Source organism: Coregonus lavaretus, assembly GCF_964263955.1.
Source record: "Coregonus lavaretus genome assembly, chromosome: 10".
Classification (NCBI taxonomy): Eukaryota; Metazoa; Chordata; class Actinopteri; order Salmoniformes; family Salmonidae; genus Coregonus; species Coregonus lavaretus.
Genome location: NC_139997.1, coordinates 16,025,486 through 16,048,236, shown reverse-complemented (window position 1 = coordinate 16,048,236; position 22,751 = coordinate 16,025,486). Strand labels below are relative to the sequence as shown.

Genomic DNA, 22,751 nt, shown 5'->3' with positions numbered 1-22,751 from the left:
TATTCCTATAAAGCACAGTTCCCCAACTGGCGGCCCTCCGGTGATTTTATTTGTCCCCCCACTCCAGTTTTCTGAAAAAAATAATCTCCAAGTGATTTTAACTAATTAATAGAGAGATATACAATCAGTGGACAGTTTATTAGGTACCCCAACCCGTTCACGAAAATGGTTCGCTCCTACAGACAGTGAGTCACGTGGCCGTGGTTTGCTATATAATGCAGGCAGACAGGCATCCAGTTACTGTTCCATTGAATGCTAGAATGGGCAAAACTAGTGACCTAAGTGACTTTGATTGTGGTATGATCATCGGTGCCAGGCGCGCCAGTTCCAGTGTTACAGAAACGGCCGGCCTCCTGGGCTTTTCACGCATGATAGTGTCTAGGTTTTACCGAGAATGTTGCGACAAACAAAATACATCCAGTCAGCGGCAGTCCTGTGGGCGAAAACAGCTCGTTGATGAGAGGTCAAAGGAGAATGGCAAGAATCATGCAAGCCAACAGGCGGGCCACAAACAGGGAAATAACGGCATCTCGGAACGCACAACTCGTCGGTCCTTGTCACGGATAGGCTATTCCAGTAGACAACAAGAAGCGGCTCAAGTGGGCACGCGATCACCAACACTGGAAATTGAGTGGAAAAACATTGCCTGGTCCGACAAATCCCGGTTCCTGTAGAGTCATGCTGATGGAAGAGTTAGGATATGGCGTAAGCAGCATGAGTCCATGGCACACGTTAGGTCCTTTGATACCAAATGAGCAACGTTTCCATTCCCCAAAGAATTCAGGCTGTTCTGGAGGTAAAGGGGGTCCGACCCAGTACTATATGGGTGTACCTAAGAATGTAAGGAAGGTTTGAAATTATTACGTTTCAGTCAAATATTATATCTGTTTTGTGCTTCTTGCGGTCAATTTGTGGTCTACAAATTATTTGTATTTATGTTCCGGCCCCCTAACCATCCGCTCAAGAAAGAATTGGCCCGCGGCTGAATCTAGTTGATGATCCCTGCTACAAAAGGAAGCCCATGTTAATTCTTAACTAACTCATCAATGTTTTTTTTAAAGATAGCTTTTCGTCAATTCAGATGCCCAGATATTTTTAAGCGAGGGCACGATCAATGTGGGCACCATTCAATGTACATATTGTGCATAAATCATTAGATACATTTTTAAGTGTTTTGGAAAATAACATATACTTGGCTTTACCAGCATTAACTACCAATTTCAGTTCAACAAAGGCTTTCTGCAAAGATTGCTCCAAAAGAGCCTGGTCAATTGTGGGGGCAATAGCATACACAACAGTGTCATCTGCATACAGGTGTATGTTAAACTTTTTTTGCAGATAGACCATCATCACAGCCCTTCTCCCTCTTCAAAACAGCAACTCAGAAGTAGTAAGAGCCCTTTGGCACAGAGATAGAGTTGTCATCCCAATCTGTTGATGACAGTGCACTGAAAAGGCTGGACTGTCTGGGAAGGTGACGTGGACATAGAAAAGCACAGTGCAGCGTATCCCATGCTTTTTAGCTCCTTTTTATGATGCCTCACAAAGCGGCTTGACGTCACCGGCCGCATATGCCACCAGAGAGGACAATGCTGTCTGCTTCTGATCCCAAGGTCTGCCGTCAGTGACTCCCAGATGCATATTATCAGGATCAAATTTAACTAACGTGCTGAAAAGTAGAGTTCCAGTTCATTGGCCGTCCATCTCTATACAGCACACTTATTCTTCTCCCCTACGCTCCTGAAAATGTAACAGCAGGGGATAAAAGTAGATGACTACATGACTTATAAAGTTTCACGAAAGGAGGGGAATTCAGTTGAATGATGAAGCACTCGCAGCAGAACCGTTTTTTTGAATTAGGCGGATTGTGTTATGTACCTGTGTTTTCTGACTCATTTGAGTAGCAGACGCGATAGCAGAAAATTATCAGGGTGAATAACTGAGCTCTAATGTGGATAATTGATTCACAATGAAATGTGTAATTACAACAAACAAAAATAGAAAAAGGTAGAAATAATCCTAGGCATACACATGGACGACTGCTATGGTTTCTGATGGGTAGGCTAGTACTAAGTGTTTCAGTAAAACATTAATTTACATTTTGTTTTAAATAAAGTAACTATTGGATTGTATCTAGGTCAAAGCTTATGTAACACAAAATGTGACTCATATACCACACATACAGTAGGTTCATACAGTAGCTACATGCAGTACATGGGCTCATAGGTTAGGATGCACTTCTCCTGTACTAATAACCATTATCAAGTGTTCCCTCACAAGCGTGGAGCTGACAGAAATTGGTGTTATAAGTGCACCTCAACAATGTCTATGGGCCCTAGTCAAAAGGATTGCACTGAATAGGGAATAGGGTACCATTTGGGACACAGGCAATGGCTCCTGTCTCTTCTAAGCCATTAGCAGGAAACAGAAAGCTTTTATCTTCGACAAGGAGAAAGATAAAACATGTATACAGTGCCTTCAGAAAGTATTCACACCCCTTGACTTTCTCTACATTTTGTTGTGTTACAGCCTGAACTGGCCTACACACAATACCCCTTAATGTCAAAGTGTAATTATGTTTTTAGTCATTTTTACAAATGAATTACAAATGAAAAGCTTTGTGCTTAACAAGTCACATAATAAGTTGCATGGACTCACTCTGTGTACAATAATAGTATTTAACATGATTTTTGAATGACTACCTTATCTCTGTACCCCACACATACAATTATCTGTGAGGTCCCTCAGTCGAGCAGTGAATTTCAAACACAGATTCAACCACAAAGACCAGGGAGGTTTTCCAATGCCTCACGAACATCGGTAGATGGTAGATGGGTAAAAATCACCTATTGGTAGATGGGTAAAAATAAAAAGAAGCAGGCATTGGATATCCCTTTGAGCATGGTGAAGTTTTTAATTACACTTTGGATGGTGTTTTAATACACCCAGTCACTACAAAGATACAGGCGTCCTTCCTAACTCAGTTGCCGGAGAGGAAGGAAACTTGAGGCCAATGGTGGCTTTAAAACAGTTGCAGAGCTTAATGGCTGTGATAGGAGAAAACTGAGGATGGATCAACAACAATGTAGTTACTTCACAATACTAACCTAAATGACAGAGTGAAAATAAGGAAGCCTGAACAGAATACAAATATTCCAAAACATGCATCCTGTTTGCAATAAAGCACTAAAGTAACACTTCAAAAAATGTGGCAAAGAAATGAACTTAAAGTCCTGAATACAAAGCGCTATGTTTGGGGCAAATCCAACACAACACATCACTGAGTCCCACTAGGACTAGGGAGTGTTTAAGGATAAAAAGAAACGGAATAGAGATAAGCACAGACAAAATCCTAGAGGTAAACCTTGTTCAGTCTGCTTTCCAACAGACACTGGAAGACAAATTCACCTTCCAGCAGGACAATAACCTAAAACACAAGGCCAAATATACACTGGAGTTGCTTACAAAGACAACATGGAAGGTTCCTGAGTGTCCTAGTTGCAGTTTTGACTTAAATCGGCTTGAAAATCTATGACAAGACTTGAAAATGGCTGTCTAGCAATAATCAACAACCACCTTGACAGAACATGAAGTATTTTTTAAATAATAATGTGCAAATATTGTACAATCCAGGTGTGCAAAGCTCTTAGAGTCTTACCCAGAAATATTCACAGATATAATTTCTGCCAAAGGTGATTCTAACATGTATTGACTCAGGGCTGTAAAACTTATGTGAATTAGGTATTTCTGTATTTCATTTTCAATAAATTTGCAAAAATGTCTAAAAACGTGTTTTCACTTTGTCATTATGGGGTATTGTGTGTAGATAGGTGAGCAAACAATATATTTTATCCATGTTGAATTCAGGCTGTAACACAACCAAATTTGGAATAGGTCAAGGAGTATGAATACTTTCTGAATGCACTGTATATAGTATACACTACATGACCAAAAGTATGTGACACTGCTCGTCGAACATCTCATTCCAAAATCATGGGCATTCAATATGGAGTTGGTCCACCCTTTGTTGCGATAACAGCCTCCACTCTTTTGGGAAGGCTTTCCGCTAGATGTTGGAACATTGCTGCGGGGACTTGCTTCTATTCAGCCACAAGAGCATTAGTGAGGTCAGGCACTGATGTTGGGTGATTACGCCTGGCTCGCAGTCGGCGTCCCAAAGGTGTTCGATGTGGTTGAGGTCAGAGCTCTGTGCAGGCCAGTCAAGTTCTTCCACACCGATCTCGACACACCATTTCTGTATGGACCTCGCTTTGTGCACGGGGGCATTGTCATGCTGAAACAGGAAAGTACCTTCCACAAACTGTTGCCACAAAGTTGGAAGCACAGAATCGTCTAGAATGTCATTGTATGTAAGATTTCCCTTCACTCGAACTAAGGGGCCTAGCCCGAACCATGAAAAACAGCCCCAGACCATTATTCCTTCTCCACCAAACTTTACAGTTAGCACTATGCATTGGGGCAGGTAGCGTTCTCCTGGCATCCGCCAAACCCGGATTTGTCCGTCGGACTGCCAGATGGTTAAGCGTGATTCATCACTCCAGAGAACGCATATCCACTGCTCCAGAGTCCAATGGCGGCGTGCTTTACACCACTCCAGCCGACGCTTGGCATTGCGCATGGTGATCTTAGGCTTGTGTGCGGCTGCTCGGCCATGGAAACCCATTTCATGAAGCTCCCAACGAACAGTTCTTGTGCTGATGTTGCTTCCAGAGGCAGTTTGGAACTCGGTAGTGAGTGTTACAACCGAGGACAGACGATTTTTACGCGCTACGCACTTCAGCACCCGGCGGTCCCGTTGTTCCTCCTAGACGTTTCCACTTCACAATAACAGCACTTACAGTTGACCGGGGCAGCTCTAGCAGGGCAGAAATTTGACGAACTGACTTGTTGGAAAGGTGGCATCCTATGACGGTGCCCCGTTGAAAGTCACCGAGCTCTTCAGTAAGGTCATTCTACCGCCAATGTTTGTCTATGGCTGTGGCTGAAATAGCCAATCCACTAATTTGAAGGGGTGTCCACATACTTTTGTATATATAGTGTATATAGACTAATTGAGTGAGAAAGTAATGTCTCTCACAACTGTGTAAACAATACAACATCTGACTCTTACGCCTTTCGTAGTGCAGTACTTACACCAAATTTGGTATGCAGGCCCATGGTACACCTCTTAGTTGGTTAAGAGAAGGCTGAGTTATTGATAAATCAGGAAATCAGATTTTACGTGTCCATTTAAATCCACTTCACAATGGCCTATCAACTTGAAACATTTAAGGGTCATCAAAGACTACCATGATGAACCATGTGAAGTTTGGCATTGATATCTTAAAAAAATAAGGAACTATTCTGCCCTACAAAGGCAAAACATAGTAACTACGTATTTTTTCTTCTTCTGGAAAATCTGACTTAAAAGTATATTTCTGTCTAGACAGACAGCAACTTATGATTCTCCATGATATATTCTGATCAATTGGCTTGTTCTTGTGTCAGGAAACTAAATACCACATTAATCAGATAATATACCTGGCCATTACAACAGATAAAATATTTTTGACCAAATTCATAGTTACTTAGTTTTGCCTTTTGAAGGGCAGTATTAACAATTCACTTTTGTTCTAGGCTTCTATTAATTTTCTTGGACAGACAGGTCCAGCATCCTTGTGCACCATAAAGTATGCTATAAGCTCGAGATATTTTAATTTCTCCCAGCCTTCAATACGTTTGGTTTTCTAAGCCATTGATCACTCAGGTTGGTAAAGCTGGTAAAATGCACAGTGGGAGACTAGGCGGATGCCCATATAGAGTAAATGCCTATGCAGATGGAGCCATCTTTAAAAGGAAGGACGACCACGGACAGATCTCATTTATCATTTAATCATCGTAGAGGCTTCCTTTACAAATACGAAATGGGTGTATGCAATGAGGAAGAGTTCTACTTTTCTCGCTTTCACATGTCCACTTTGTCTAGGTCAGTGTGCATGAAGCAGAAAAGATATTGTCTCGCACTCACCAAGCGCTTCTGCCTATTACATCTGCACTTTGGTCAAGTGTGATCCAAACACTCTACCTCAGTGTCAAGTTACTATTTGCCTCTATGGCCCTAGCCTATAACGTTTTTGAGTGCAAGAACATCAATTAAGTAAAGGAGACAATTGAAAAAAAGCTATTTCATTTCTCAGACTTTGGAGACCTAGCCAATGTTCTTTAACTTCAGCACAGTGAATCAAATTGAAAGAAGCTACTTCACTTTTCATACTTCGGAGAACTAGTCAAGGTTCTATACCTTCAGTACAGTGGACCCCAGCTCCAGGCCCACCAGCACAGTGTGGTCCACCAGCTCGGCTATCCTGGGGTCGACCACCTTCAGCGAATCCTGCACCAGGTCGGTCACATCCACCTGCCAGTCGGGCCCCAGCATGGTGATGACCTGGTCGGTGCCCTCGGTGGAGGTGGTGTGGAACTGGGTCAGCACCTTGACCAGGGTGCGCTGGTACTGCAGGGTGCAGCCCCGACTCACCCGCCGGTCATCCTCGTCGTCATCCGTGTCACTGTCTCTGGCGCTCCTGATAGAGAGAGGGGGGTGACAAATGGTCAATGATGTTAGTATCAATACCGTAACCATGGTCAATATCGTTGCCAGTATCAATTCCATTACCAGTGTCAATACCAGTGTCAATATCCATCTCAAAACTGTAACCATTGTCAAAGTTTACAACAAAGGGGAAATATATAAAAATGTATTTGCTTTAGTATTTACTAAACAGCTTCAGCAGTTCATCATAACCTTTAATGATGCATAATGTTTACTTAATATGTTTGTGGAAGATGCTGTCGTGTAGTTAAATCCTGCGTCCTGTTTCGGGAGATTATGTTATTCATTGCTTCTTATCATTATATAATTAAAATCATAGCACTTGATGTGATGAGAGGCCCAACACTAATCCATATGGAGGACATTTGTTACAGTGTCTGTTCCAATGTGCCCTTTCTGAGGGAAAAGTACTACAAGCCGGCACAAAAGTCCTCCAAAAACGACTTGGACGTGTGTCTTCCGTTCTTTCCTCAGCAGTCTGACAAGCTGCCGGCTTTCCCCAAATGCTAAAAAGCCCTCTTCTGTTTCCAAGGCTAATTAATCTTTGCTTTGACTTTTCCTTTTGGATAACTTGAGAAGCAGGAGCGGCAGTGAGCAGTTAGTGACTAACAAAGCATATACCATCCATTGATTCCAGGAGCCCGCCTGAATATCAAGCAGGCTCGTCCCGTGTTCCCTAAAAGGTCTGAAAATATTCGAACATGCATCACGTCCCCTGGCTGGCTAATGCTAGACATTTAAGGCTAAAATGTGCTGTTCGCCTGTGTTTCTCATCTTGTACAACAAAGCCGCAATGGCAGTTGAGAGACGAGAGTGTAGACGAGCGTTCAGTTAAGACTAGGGTAAACCCAAGAGAAAGTGTGACTCTCTTCATTGAGTTTCATGACTCTCGCACAGGTCAGAGAGAGTTTACCCCTTTTTTTCCTCTTTTAGAACCCATTACTGGATAACACAGCCAGTGAGCAATGCGGCAAAGTAGCGAACACACACTGCGGTACAAGACACCTGCCCTTGATAAAACTTAGGGCTTAAACAGCATTGTGTTTTAGAGAGAGCGAGAGAGAGAGCGAGAGAGAGAGAGAGAGAGAGAGAGAGAAAGGGGGGGGGGGGGGGGGGACTAAATAAAAGACCATTCAATTACTGCAAAATTAATATTGTAAAAAATAACACACTAAAAAAGTTTAATACACAGTGCAGTTTTTTTGTCCTTGTTCTGACCACATTGCAAACATCTACGTACAGCTGAAGTCGGAAGTTTACATACACCTTAGCCAAATACATTTAAACTCACTTTTTCACAATTCCTGACATTTAATCCTAGTAAAAAATCAGTCAGTTAGGATCACCACTTTATTTTAAGAATGTGAAATATCAGAATAATAGTAGAGAGAATGATTTATTTCAGCTTTTATTTCTTTCATCACATTCCCAGTGGGTCAGAAGTTTACATACACTCAATTAGTATTTGGTAGCATTGCCTTTAAATTGTTTAACTTGGGTCAAACGTTTCGGGTAGCCTTCCACAAGCTTCCCACAATAAGTTGGGTGAATTTTAGCCCATTCCTCCTGACAGAGCTGGAGTAACGGAGTCAGGTTTGTAGGCCTCCTTGCTCGCACACGCTTTTTCAGTTCTGCCCACACATTTTCTATAGGATTGAGGTTAGGGCTTTGTGAAGGCCACTCCAATACCTTCACTTGGTTGTCCTTAAGCCATTTTTTGCCACAACTTTGGAAGTATGCTTGGGGTCATTGTCCATTTGGAAGACCCATTTGCGACCAATCTTTAACTTCCTGACTGATGTCTTGAGATGTTGCTTCAATATATCCACATAATTTTCCTTCCTCATGATGCCATCTATTTTGTGAAGTGCACCAGTCCCTCCTGCAGCAAAGCACCCCCACAGCATGATGCTGCCACCCCCGTTCTTCACGGTTGGGATGGTGTTCTTCGGCTTGCAAGCCCCTTTTTCCTCCAAACATAATGGTCATTATGGCCAAACAGTTCTATTTTTGTTTCATCAGACCAGAGGACATTTCTCCAAAAAGTACGATCTTTGTCCCCATGTGCAGTTGCAAACCTTAGTCTGGCTTTTTTATGGCGGTTTTGGAGCAGTGGCTTCTTCCTTGCTGAGCGGCCTTTCAGATTATGTCGATATAGGACTAGTTTTACTGTGGATATAGATACTTTTGTACCTGTTTCCTCCAGCATCTTCACAAGGGCCTTTGCTATTGTTCTGGGATTGATTTGCACTTTACGCACCAAAGTATGTTCATCTCTAGGAGACAGAACGCGTCTCCTTCCTGAGCCGTATGACAGCTGCGTGGTCCCATGGTGTTTATACTTGAGTACTATTGTTTGCGTACTACAGATGAACGTGGTACCTTCAGGCGTTTGGAAATTGCTCCCAAGGATGAACCAGACTTGCGGAGGTCTACAATTTTTATTATGAGGTCTTCGCTGATTTATTTTGATTTTCCCATGATGTCAAGCAAAGAGGCACTGAGTTTGAAGGTAGGACTTGAAATACATCCACAGGTACACCTCCAATTGACTCAAATGATGTCAATTAGCCTATCAGAAGCTTCTAAAGACATGACATCATTTTCTGGAATTTTCCAAGCTGTTTAAAGGCACAGTCAACTTAGTGTATGTAAACTTCTGACCCACTGGAATTGTGATACAGTGAATTATAAGTGAAATAATCTGTCTGTAAACAATTGTTGGAAAAATGACTTGTGTCATGCACAAAGTATATGTCCTAACCGACTTGCCAAAACTATAGTTTGTTAACAAGAAATTTGTGGAGTGGTTGAGAAACAAGTTTTAATGACTCCAACGTTAGTGTATCTAAACTTCCGACTTCAACTGTAAGTGCTTAATGTTTTGCCAAAATGGCGTAATGACATTTGGTGATACAATTCTCTTGCCATTCAATAACAAAATCAACCATAAAAAGCCTTCTGTAGTTAAGTTTTTTTCATATTCCCTACAAAATATGAATACACAATAGTTAATTGTGATTCATGGTTCAGAAAATGTGAAACCCTAGGGGCCTATTTCCCAGACACTGATTAAGCCTAGGATTAAGAACCATTCTCAATTGAAAATCTCTATTGAAATAGGTTTTTCAAAACTAGGTTTAATCTGTGTAAGCGAAACCGGCCCTAAAAACATGCAATTAATTTATTGTCAGTCTGATCTAAAATTGGCTTAACATCCTGTTCTCAGCAAACGTCATAGTTTAGTTCAATTATTTAAGAGGGATAAGTTTGATTACTTGAAACCATGGGTTGGCTTAAACTCTAATAAAACATGTGTGCACAGGTAGTAATTGTGCTAAGAGGCCTAAACATTGCTTAGGCAGGTTTTCTTACGATCCCGTCCCTAGAACGACATTGTTGTGGAAAACATGATCCACAGATCTAGGCAGTGACTTTTTACAGTGTAATAATACATCTTTAATCAAGCAGCTGCAGGGGAGATCTGTCACTGATCACAGTCAGGGAAGAACTCGGAGGGGAGATGGTTGCATGTCTCTCATATAGAAGGTGATAATACAATCCTATTTGTTACACAACAGTTTATTTAAACAAGCAACAGTCCCAGAACATTATGGCCTTGTGTTAGGGTGCAAACATAACAGGAGTCTATGAAATGCAGTTCATCACAGAACAGAGAATAAACCTTGAGAAGTTACAACAGCTCACCCCAAATTCTGCCACCACAACATGTAACATATGACACAATCAAAACATGGGGTGCACAATTGAGACGATACATGACAGATGATACAGTAACCTCAAATTCAGTAAAAGAAACATCAAAACAGCAGTGTTTGATGTGTTTCGTGTGTGGGCGAGTCCTACCTGCGGTCAGGAAGAATGGGTACCCTCCAGCCCTTGATGAAGCTCAGGTTGCTGTCGGACAGTTCCACTTGGAGGGGGAGTTTGGGCACCCACACGGTCAGCTCCAGGGGGGCACTGAGGTGCTCGTAGCTGAAGATGACCCGGGCGTTCATTGAGCCCCGTGTCTCCTTCCCGTTCACAAACACGTAGTCACAATTCATGGACACCTGCGAAAGACAGAGGTGAAGGGTCAAGATTCATATATATGATAATGGATCTGTCATTGATATGGGTGATATAGTACCGTATGGATGCAGGAGTGTTGTCAACCACCTACAGTGTATTCGGAAAGTATGCAGACCCCTTGACTTTTTCCACATTTTGTCACGTTACAGCCTTACTCTGAAATTGATTAAATTATATTTTTCCCTCACCAATCTACACACAGTACCCCATAATGACTAAGCTAAAACAGGTTTTTAGAAATGTTTGCCAATAAAAAATAATAAAAAAAGAAATACCTTACATAAGTATTCAGACCCTTTGCTATGAGACTCAAAATTGTTTCCATTGATCATCCTTGAGATGTTTCTACAACTTGATTGGAGTCCACCTGTGGTAAATTCAATTGATTGGACATGATTTGGAAAGGCACACACCTGTGTATATAAGGTCCCACAGTTGACAGTGCATGTCAAAGCAAAAACCAAGCCATGAGGTCGAAGGAATTGTCCATACAGCTTAGAGACAGGATTGTGTCGAGGCACCGTTCTGGAGAAGGGTACTAACACATTTCTGCAGCATTGAAGGTCCCCAAGAACACACTGGCCTCCGTCATTCTTAAATGGAAGAAGTTTGGAACCACCAAGACTCTTCCTAGAGCTGTCCACCCAGCCAAACTGAGCAATTGGGGGAGAAGGGCCTTGGTCAGCGAGGCGACCAAGAACCCGATGGTCACTCTGACAGAGCTCCAGAGTTCCTCTGTGGAGATGGAAGAACCTTCCAGAAGGACAATCATCTCTGCAGCACTCCAACAATCAGGCCTTTATGATAGAGTGGCCAGATGGAAGCCACTCCTCAGTAAAAAGCACATGACAGCCGCTTGGAGTTTGCCAAAAGGCACCTAAAGGACTCTCCGACCCTGAAACAAGATTTTCTGGTCTGATGAAACCAAGATTGAACTCTTTGGCCTAAATGCCAAGCGTCACGTCTGGAGGAAACCTGGCACCATCCCTACAGCGAAACATGGTGGTGGCAGCATCATGCTGTGGGGATGTTTTTCAGCGGCAGGGACTGGGAGACTAGTCAGGATCAAGGGAAAGATGAATGGAGCAAAGTACAGAGAGATCCTTGATGAAAACCTGCTCCAGAGCGCTCAAGACCTCAGACTGGGGCAAAGGTTCACCTTCCAACAGGACACAACCCTAAGCACACAGCCAAGACAACGCAGGAGTGGCTTCGGGACAAGTCTCTGAATGTCCTTGAGTGGCCCAGCCAGAGCCCAGACTTTAACCCGATCTAACATCTCTGGAGAGACATGAAAATAGCTGTGCAGCGACGCTCCCCATCCAACCTGACAGAGCTTGAGAGAGGATCTGCAGAGAAGAATGGGAGAAACTCCCCAAATACAGGTGTGCCAAGCTTGTAACATCATACCCAAGAAGACTCAAGGCTGTAATCGCTGCAAAAGGTGCTTCAACAAAGTACTGAGTAAAGGGTCTGAATACTTATGTAAATGTGATATTTCCGTTTTTAATTTTTTAATATATTTGTAAAAAATTCTAAAAACCTATTTTTGCTTTGTCATTATGGGGTATTGTGTGTAGATTCATAAGGAAATATTTTTAAAATCAATTTTAGAATAAGGCTGTAATGTAAGAAAATGTGAAAAAAGATTACTGATAGTGATTTATCTTCAATGCTCGTATCAAATAATAACTTCATAATTTAATATTTATAATTGTCTAACTCTGGCCTCCCGAGTGGCACAGCGGTCTAAGGCACTGCATTGCAGTGTTGAGGGATCACTACAGTCTGGGGTTCGATCCCAGGCTGTGTCACAGCTGGCCGTGACCGGGAGTCCCAAAGAGCGGCTCACAATTGGCCCAGCATCGTCCGGGTTAGGGGAGGGTTTGGTCGAGGGGCTTTCCTTGGCTCATCACGCTCTAGCGACTCCTTGTGGTGGGCCGGGCGCCTGGAAGCTGACTTCAGTCGTCAGTTGAACAGTGTTTCCTCCAACACATTGGTGCAGCTGGCTTCCGGGTTAAGCGAGCGGGTGTTAAGAAGCAGCGCAGCTTGGTGGGTCATGTTTCAGAGGACACATTGGGGAGTTGCAGTGGTGAGACAAGATTGGATCGCAATTGGATATACAGTGGGGGAAAAAAGTATTTAGTCAGCCACCAATTGTGCAAGTTCTCCCACTTAAAAAGATGAGAGAGGCCTGTAATTTTCATCATACGTACACGTCAACTATGACAGACAAAATGAGGGAAAAAAATCCAGAAAATCACATTGTAGGATTTTTAATGAATTTATTTGCAAATGATGGTGGAAAATAAGTATTTGGTCAATAACAAAAGTTTCTCAATACTTTGTTATATACCCTTTGTTGGCAATGACACAGGTCAAACGTTTTCTGTAAGTCTTCACAAGATTTTCACACACTGTTGCTGGTATTTTGGCCCATTCCTCCATGCAGATCTCCTCTAGAGCAGTGATGTTTTGGGGCTGTCGCTGGGCAACACAGACTTTCAACTCCCTCCAAAGATTTTCTATGGGGTTGAGATCTGGAGACTGGCTAGGCCACTCCAGGACCTTGAAATGCGTCTTACAAAGCCACTCCTTCGTTGCCCGGGCGGTGTTTGGGATCATTGTCATGCTGAAAGACCCAGCTCATCTTCAATGCCCTTGCTGATGGAAGGAGGTTTTCACTCAAAATCTCACGATACATGGCCCCATTCATTCTTTCCTTTACACGGATCAGTCGTCCTGGTCCCTTTGCAGAAAAACAGCCCCAAAGCATGATGTTTCCACCCCCATTCTTCACAGTAGGTATTGTGTTCTTTGGATGCAACTCAGCATTCTTTGTCCTCCAAACACGACGAGTTGAGTTTTTACCAAAAAATTCTATTTTGGTTTCATCTGACCATATGACATTCTCCCAATCCTCTTCTGGATCATCCAAATGCACTCTAGCAAACTTCAGACGGGCCTGGACATGTACTGGCTTAAGCAGGGGGACACGTCTGGCACTGCAGGATTTGAGTCCCTGGAGGCGTAGTGTGTTACTGATGGTAGGCTTTGTTACTTTGGTTCCAGCTCTCTGCAGGTCATTCACTAGGTCCCCCCGTGTGGTTCTGGGATTTTTGCTCACCGTTCTTGTGATCATTTTGACCCCACGGGGTGAGATCTTGCGTGGAGCCCCAGATCGAGGGAGATTATCAGTGGTCTTGTATGTCTTCCATTTCCTAATAATTGCTCCCACAGTTGATTTCTTCAAACCAAGCTGCTTACCTATTGCAGATTCAGTCTTCCCAGCCTGGTGCAGGTCTACAATTTTGTTTCTGCTGTCCTTTGACAGCTCTTTGGTCTTGGCCATAGTGGAGTTTGGAGTGTGACTGTTTGAGGTTGTGGACAGGTGTCTTTTATACTGATAACAAGTTCAAACAGGTGCCATTAATACAGGTAACGAGTGGAGGACAGAGGAGCCTCTTAAAGAAGAAGTTACAGGTCTGTGAGAGCCAGAAATCTTGCTTGTTTGTAGGTGACCAAATACTTATTTTCCACCATAATTTTCAAATAAATTCATTAAAAATCATACAATGTGATTTTCTGGAGAAAAATAATCTCGATTTGTCTGTCATAGTTGACGTGTACCTATGATGAAAATGACAGGCCTCTCTCATCTTTTTAAGTGGGAGAACTTGCACAATTGGTGGCTGACTAAATACTTTTTTTCCCCACTGTAACTCATGATATATGGCTGGCTGGCTAGTGGCTTGTGTAGATATTTTTGTATGGTCGTTAGCTAGAGTGTAGACTACCTGTGTTGCTGCTGCCCTGACACACATGTGCAACTCCCGACTGAAGAAGGGATGGAGTTGGATCGGAGGGTAGTTGATACAGCTGGGCCTCTCTCTGTCTTTCTGCCTCTCTCTGCTGCATGTATCAGCCAACCAGACCCAATATTGATGATGATGTAGGCTAAATCAAGCGTTATCAAGTGTTAATCAAATGTTATGCTGCTGGGGCAGTACTGTTGATATTTAAACTAGGTAGCTAGCTGCACACACTCGACCGATGTCCGCATCTCTCAAGCCATATGCATTGTTAGATACTGGGCACGCGCAATCTCCGTAAAGGGCAGACTGGGAAAAAGGCGCAACCGGGCTCTGTTCAGATCAACAGGTGCAACCAACGGATGGGATGGGGGGGGGGTTGAACTTGACAACGTTACGACAAATTGCGGTAGGCAGTGGGTTCCGAACAACTAGAGTTGTGTTTGGGACTCATCCCAAGACACTAGCAACGTCTCCTCGCCTCCAGTCATCCTACTTGGCTAAGGCTACGTCCCAAATGGCACCCTATTCCTTATTTAGTGCACTACCTTTGTTCCGGCACATAGGGCTCTGGTCAAAAGTAGTGCACTACATAGGCCATAGGGAGCCATTTGGAATACAGCCTAAATGAATGGAAATGGATGGTAGGCCTTGCACCAGATAATGCAGCTAAAGTAAACTCTAAGGTCTGGAGAAACGGTGGCAACCAGACTAGGCCAGATAAGAGAAGCGTTTCAAAAGCATCCTTCAGAGCTATTACTGTGCTTTGTAGCCTATTGATTTTGGTGTACCAGTAAGAGTATGAACATCCATTGATCCATCCCTGGGGGGTTCAAAAGGAACTGAGTCAAGAACAACAATGACAAAACATTTATACAAAAACATTTTTAGGGGGAAATTATACCACCACCCAAAAGGGCAAAGGGGCATGTGCTCTGCACAGGTAGAGCCCTATCTATGCACGCGTCTGCTTGCCAGGCTTAGATACTATACAGAGCAAAGGACATACCTGCACGCCCACCCACACATAGACAGACATATAAGGTACCGTCATCCTCTGTACCAAAACCACCCTCCACACCTGTGACCTACCACTCTAGGCCTCCCCTTCACTTTAATGCTAACACCAGCCTCCCTATCACTCTCACTCATTTTGTTGATACGCCCTCGCTAACTGCACCATCCCAAACTATCCCAGCTCCTGCAGGCAGCTAATAAACTTGTCTGGCTAATTGTGAGTCAAAAGCTGTTAATGACTACAGGGGTCAGAAGCCCAGCGGGGGTCCGTGAACGTGCTTTAATGCACGGAGCCACGAGCTGCCGTCGCTACACAGCACTCTAATGTGCTGTGGCACCTTCCATGGTGCCAACAGATTGACTGGGTCGGGGCAAAGAAAGACAGGGTGGGCACTGCCAACTATGGTGGCATCCAGGCATCCAGTTTAAACCCACAGGCAGAGATGCAGGATCAAAAAGGATCACCACCCGCCTGCAGCACAGTATATATTGTGGTCCTCTGTAGCTCAGCTGGTAGAGCACGACGCTTGTAACGCCAGGGTAGTGGGTTCGATCCCTGGGACCATCCATACACAAAAATGTATGCACGCATGACTGTAAGTCGCTTTTGATAAAAGCGTCTGCTAAATGGCATATTATTATTATTATTATTATTATTATTATTATTATTATTATTATTATTATTATATCCATATCGTTGAGGCGCATGCATGTGGAAAACAGAAGGTTGGTGGGGTGACCTGATAGTGCTTATTCTACTGACTAATGCGTATGGATCTAATGAGAAACAATGATCACTGTTTAATGATGTCCATCCCATGCTGGCCAGCCTCTGCTTACACTCTTAACTTCAATATGTGCATCCAAACAGGATTTAGGCCTGTAATGAGTTCCGTGTGATCGCATGAGACGTTTCAATGCATGACAATACCTCATGCAGACTGTAGGCCTATCAATGCCACCTGTTTGGTTCCTGGAGGTGCAGTAGATGGCAAAATAAAACATAACTTGGGCTGTGTTCATTAGGGCACGCAAAATAAAATGCTTTAGAATGTTTTATTGGAAGAATTCAAGTAGTCCCTCCCTGTTTCAGTTTGTTTATTTTCGTTTGGGCCCTAATGAACACACCCTGTTCTGTTACTGTTGCCCTGTACTTACCATTATGAAAACCTACTTTAATTGATGGAAGGTATGGTAAGATAATCAATAGACCGCTCTTTAAAAAATACCCCATAACTTATTAATCGACAGAGGAGCTCATTGCGAAACACATCACGTTTCATTGCCTTATCTATTCATACATGATTTCTTGGCCAGCAAGCTCCAATTGACTGGATTACATCCTCATTGTGAAGCTATCAACAATAATAAGACAACTTCTTCAAGACCTCTCATATACAATACCACAGCAGACAGCAAGGAGACAATACTGAAGACAGTATACCACTCAGGTGTACTTATCTCACTGCCTCACAAAGCATTTCTTATATAAGCCTGGTCACTGGCTGAAGGTGAATGTGTCACATTGGTGTGAGAGTGCAGAATGGAGGAAACTGAGGGCTTGCCAGAGCAAGGGTTGGATGACCACTGGCGTGGAACAGTGCACGCACGCACGCACACACACACACACAGCCCTGGGAGAAAGGATCAGCTGGGGGAGTCATGTCGTCTCCTGCTCGCTGACAAATCCCCAGCCCTCGCCTCCACTCGCTCAGCCTCCCCCTCCGCTGCCTGTCTCCTCCCCATACTGCCTCCCGTACTCGTGCACTCCTCTCACCCCGAACAACACAACATAAAACAACACAACAAACCCCTGTCTGAGCAGAGCACAGATGTGTGCTTTAATAACCATCCCACTGTGCTCTCTCTCTCGCACACGCACGCAAACACCATCCACTGTACAGTCAAATGGGATTGGGTTATCTGCCAGCGCTGACATATATCCTGGCCTATTTATTTCAAAAGGGGAAAAACAAACAAAGAAATGAACGCCTCAGCAAAGAGAAATGAGCACAGCGTAACCTTTTCCAAGTTGGGTACAAAAACAGAACAACGGCAGGTTGGCGAATACCCGAAGCACATTTGCAATTCACAACCTATGTGATCATGGTGCGGCTTGGTTTATATAACAAGACATTCTCTATGTGCTTTACTTATAGACCGAGCGGAGCCTATTGTTTTGAGTGTCCCACAGATTCACCTAGGCTACACGAATACAATAATAAAATATAAGAGTAATCTGATTAGAATAGATCTGCATTAAGAGTGCTGTGTTTGAATAATGGGAATAATGTGGCATCACAAAATGCAAGGGGGAGAGCATACAACCACACAAACTTAGAGGGTCGTCTTTGTGAACCTTTCGTTCGTATTCTGTGGAGTGTTTTATAGAACTGTCAGGACTCATGTACATCTCAGCATGAAGGGCTCATCTTGCGTTAGCCTCTAAAGTTCAGTGGCAGGGGCAGTGAAGCAAGGTCCACTCAATAACACTGAGCTAATGCAGCTAGCCTTGACACCATTCTAAACCTTCTCACAAACAGATTGATGGAAAAAAAGTCATGCTTTTTATTCACGCTCTGACATATAGATCCTAGTCTTATCACACATATGAATGTCAGTATAAGATTAGGGGCGGTCTGTATATTCTGGCTGTATTTTACAGCTAATGCTTTTTCCTCCATTTATTTGGAACAAATTTGTATTATAATTGTGCACTCCACTTTCGATAATCCCACGTGATACTCAAATGAACAAAAATGCTTAAATCCACATAAACAAATGGCGTATAATTTTTATCTGTATCACGTATCCTTTTCTCACATGTCCTGTAAGGCGTCGTGGTGCTGTCATCAAACACGCTCAGAGAGAATCAACAAATACATTTGGATTCAATTTCAGAGGTTGCAGCCTCCTTTATCCAACACTTTCTACAGCTAAATGGGATTTACCAATGCTGCTTACGGGGTTTGCTTCTTTAATCCACAAATGGGAGTTGATGTTTCATTCTACCGCTGTGGGCTCCCAATGGGCTAGAGTTGTGTTTGGGCTAAGTCTACGTCCCAAATGGCACCCTATTCCTTATTTAGTGCACTACCTTTGTTCCGGCACATAGGGCTCTGGTCAAACATAGTGCACTATATAGGGCATAGGGAGCCATTTGGAATACAGCCTAAATGAATGGAAATGGATGGTAGGCCTTGCACCAGATAATGCAGCTAAAGTAAACTCTAAGGTCTGGAGAAACGGTGGCAACCAGACTAGGCCAGATAAGAGAAGCGTTTCAAAAGCATCCTTCAGAGCTATTACTGTGCTTTGTAGCCTATTGATTTTGGTGTACCAGTAAGAGTATGAACATCCATTGATCCATCCCTGGGGGGTTCAAAAGGAACTGAGTCAAAGCACATAATTATGGACAGCCATATAATGAGGTTTTGATGTTCGCATGATGGTATATTAAAGTGTGCGCAGGCCCATTAGGGTGTGTACGAGTACGGTGGGATTCCATTCGATATCAGATGCATTACCAAGACAATATCATTCTTAGAGTGATAGGGTTGCGAAATTCCGGTAACTTTCCCAAAATTCCAAGGTTTTGCAAAATATCGGTTGGGAAAGTTACTGGAATTTTGCAACCTAAGAGGGAACTACTGTGCCATACCTTGACAATGTCTTCATTAGAGGACTTGCACTCTACGAAGGACGAGACGTCGGTCACGACTCCACTCATTTCAATGGAGACCACTTTCACAGGAATGGCCACGGTTCGGCCAGTCAGTATTGCAGTGTTAATGATTTCCGTGTCCTGTAGAGTTTAAAGGAGAGAGGGAACAAACATGAAACAGTGTAAATACTGTTTATCCCACATTTATTTCACTGAGTACTACCAATATTAACTTTTCTAAAAAGAAGTCCACCCCTTTTTGATAGATTTCATCACTCAAGGTATTCATGTTCAAGAGATATACTGTAGAGGTGTCCTCAAATGTTCCAATGAGCACACTTTGAAAAGAAAATGAAGTAAGACAAGAGACACAAATTAGAGAATGCACAAAGGGAATAACGAACATCAATCACTTTGCAGGACACCGTTTTATGTTTTCCCCTCCAAGCTGCATTCTGCTCCAAATCAAGCTGCAATTATACGCTAGAACAAAAGGCAAGACGTTCGCATTGACAATGTATGCAAAGTTGTTTGAGTTGTGAAGTGAAACATTCCGTCTTCATCAATCGGATGCAAATATGAAAGAGAAGTGACAAATGACAAAGGAAAGTATATTTTTATAGCCCTACAAAACATAATGTCGTCCTCAAAACCTTTGTATCTGTCCTCACAATCTTGGTTACAGTTAGTGAATCTGTGTCATCATCTTATGTGCACTAAGGTGGCAAACAACAAAGTCTACTATCGCTAATAGATGCCTGAAATCCCAATGCTGGGGAATATACACTGAGTATACAAAACATTAGGAACACCTGCTCTTTCCATGACATAGACTGACCAGGTGAATCCAGGTGAAAGCTACGATCCCTTATTGATGTCACTTGTTAAATCCACTTCAAATCAGTGTAGATGAAGGGGACGAGACAGGTTAAAGAAGGATTTGTAAGCCTTGAGGCATGGATTGTGTATGTGTGCCATTCAGAGGGTGAATGGGCAAGACAACAGGGTATGGTAGTACGAGCCAGGCGCACCGGTTTGTGTCAAGAACTGCAACGCTGCTGGGTTTTTTACGCTCAACAGTTTCCCGTGTGTATCAAGAATGGTCCACCACCCAAAGGACATCCAGCGAACTTGACACAACTGTGGGATGCATTGGAGTCAACATGGGCCAGCATCCCTGTGGAACGCTTTTGACACCTTGTAGAGTCCGAATTGAGGCTGTTCTGGGAAGGGGGGGGGGTGCAACTCATTATTAGGAATGTGTTCCTAATGTTTGGTATACTCACTGTAAACTGACTTGAGAACGGATTATGAACAGAGCCAAGACCATCAGCAGATCTACACTTTTTTTATGACTCCAGTGATATAGAAACAGCCAATTAAAATGCACACTGGGTCTTCAATTGGATGACTTTGAATTCATTATTTTGGCGGAATGAATGTGAGCTGTGCGGGGGTAATGAGTTTGACTCTAATTTGTGTCCCTCGTGGCCCCCTAGAGAAAACACAAATCATGTAAATGTGCCTTTAATTTCAATCAAAACACTATATTTAAATATCTGTTTCGCCTCGAGTCTTAGAGTATTACTTAATGTGGTGTAATAAAAAATGTGTCAGGTCCTGCCCAAATCAAATTAGCTGGTGCACTATTTGAACATTGACGCCATTCTACCTGTTGACACATTTATTCATAATACAATATGTTTGTCAGGCAATTATTCAGAATGTGTAAACCTAGCCTCCCAGTTTCTTGCTAAAGAACAGCCACTGCAGACCAGTGACAGGGGCCTCAGATGTAGACAAATGAAGGGATGGAGAAAATAAAACCCAATAACTATAAACCGCAACTGCCACCTTATAGTAAAAAGATGCCCCGTCCTCCGTCATGTTTCTCATTTTCATGCGTGAAATGGTATTATGTTGCATGGCTAATATGCAAATTGTAAATAGGGGCCCGAGTTTTTGCGGTGGCGGTAAGCAGTAGCCGCAGTGTCCGGAGTAATGAGTGAGAGCTTATCGTGAACACAGTAGGGGGAGAGCTATCAATTACGCGCAGGAGGGGATTTCAAAGTCATTAAACATTTTATAGCCCACGAAACACCAACGTTAATGCATTAAGACACATTAAGAAAACTGTCAGCTAGTGTACACACAAGACATGACTACTCCAGACCCAATAAACGGGACTGAGACAACTCTATCAGTTCAATACACTGCAGAAATTAAAAATGCATTATACTGCTACTGTAACGATGACTAGTATTGTCGATTAACGACTAGTTATTAGTTTAGCTCTGTCCATGTGAGCAGTTTTGTTTTAGATTTATTAAATTAAAGAAGCAGGTTCCATTTGAAACCAAGTAACCAAATGACAAGCAATGAGAGAACGAATTAAGCTTGGCAGCCCTCAGTTGTTGAGTATTGACGAAGCCAATTAGCAAGCGAAACCAATCAAAGCCTCCGTTGCTTTCTGTGCCCTGGCTCCACACTCCTCAAGTAAATGATCAAAATGCCACGTCAGATGCGCCAGACGTGGTGTGTGCATCTGTGTGTGTGTGTGTGTGTGTGTGTGTGTGTGCCATGCGACTTTGTGCCACAGGGGCCTCGGCAAAGACGCTGCCATGTTTTATTTATTATCTGTTCGCTACTGCGGCAGCATGGCGCAGTGGTGGAGCCAGCAACACAACAACACTAACCCAGCTATTCCCCTCCCTCCTCTCCCTTGCGCCCTCATCCACCTTTCCACCTCCCCATCCCTCATTTATGAGAAGCCCCTGAGAGGGCTATTTGACGCGGGGTGCGAATTGCGCCAAGAATGTGACGGCCAGGGGGACCTGGCTGGGGCCCTGACATGACTAAAGTGATGGAGCTCGGCCTGATTTAACCACATAATCTTGGAAAATGCACTCTGCACTGTAAATTCACCCTCCTCCCTCCCTCCTCCTCCTCCCTCCCTAGCTACTATCTCCCCACTCCCTCCTCCCCAGTTGTAGCAGCTCAGCTCTGCCTGGCATTGAATCTGCTTAGCAAAGCTTTAACTTCCTGGATTCTTTTATTTTTTCTCCTCTAGTTTTTTTTCTCCATCCCTCTATCTCTCCCTCTCAGAGAGGGGATTCATTTTGTGCACTTGGCGTGCCATGTTCTTCTCAGTCCCTCGTCTGTGCTTTTTTTTTGTTCCTCAAGATACAAAATGCATCTTGTGTGTTTTTTCGGATTGCCTCATCCTGCTGTCTTCCAAATCCATGTAGAAAAAATACTAATCTGAGCCTTCTGGTTTCTAACAAGCTACCAGAGGATGTGTGCAGTGGTAGGCACAACGTGCTGCGTGCATCATGTCTACCGCCTTGCCGCTACTATTACTGTTACAATCATTTGACATATAAAGAGACCTGGGAATGTGTGGCATTAGATTCTGCCTGGGTCCCAAATGGCACCCTATTCCCTATAGTGCACTACTTTTGACCAGAGCCCTATGGGAATAGGGTGCTATTTGGGACACAGCCTTGGTCTTTCCTCTTTAGTACATGAAGGAGAAACAGTGAAACACAGCAACTGA

At 43.3% G+C, this 22,751-nt stretch overlaps 1 protein-coding gene across 1 annotated transcript in view; it reads right to left on the bottom strand.

Moving 5' to 3' along the window:
- LOC311135958 (transmembrane protein 132E-like) overlaps positions 1–22,751 on the bottom strand; it is a gene marked incomplete at its 5' end in the record, with an annotated part of 108,120 nt that overhangs the window by 34,947 nt on the left and 50,422 nt on the right. The window contains 3 exons of the mRNA XM_084170004.1: positions 6,302–6,581; positions 10,478–10,683; positions 19,193–19,336. Coding sequence (XP_084026130.1) covers positions 6,302–6,581; positions 10,478–10,683; positions 19,193–19,336 — 630 coding nt within the window. The remainder of the gene's footprint in view (positions 1–6,301; positions 6,582–10,477; positions 10,684–19,192; positions 19,337–22,751) is intronic.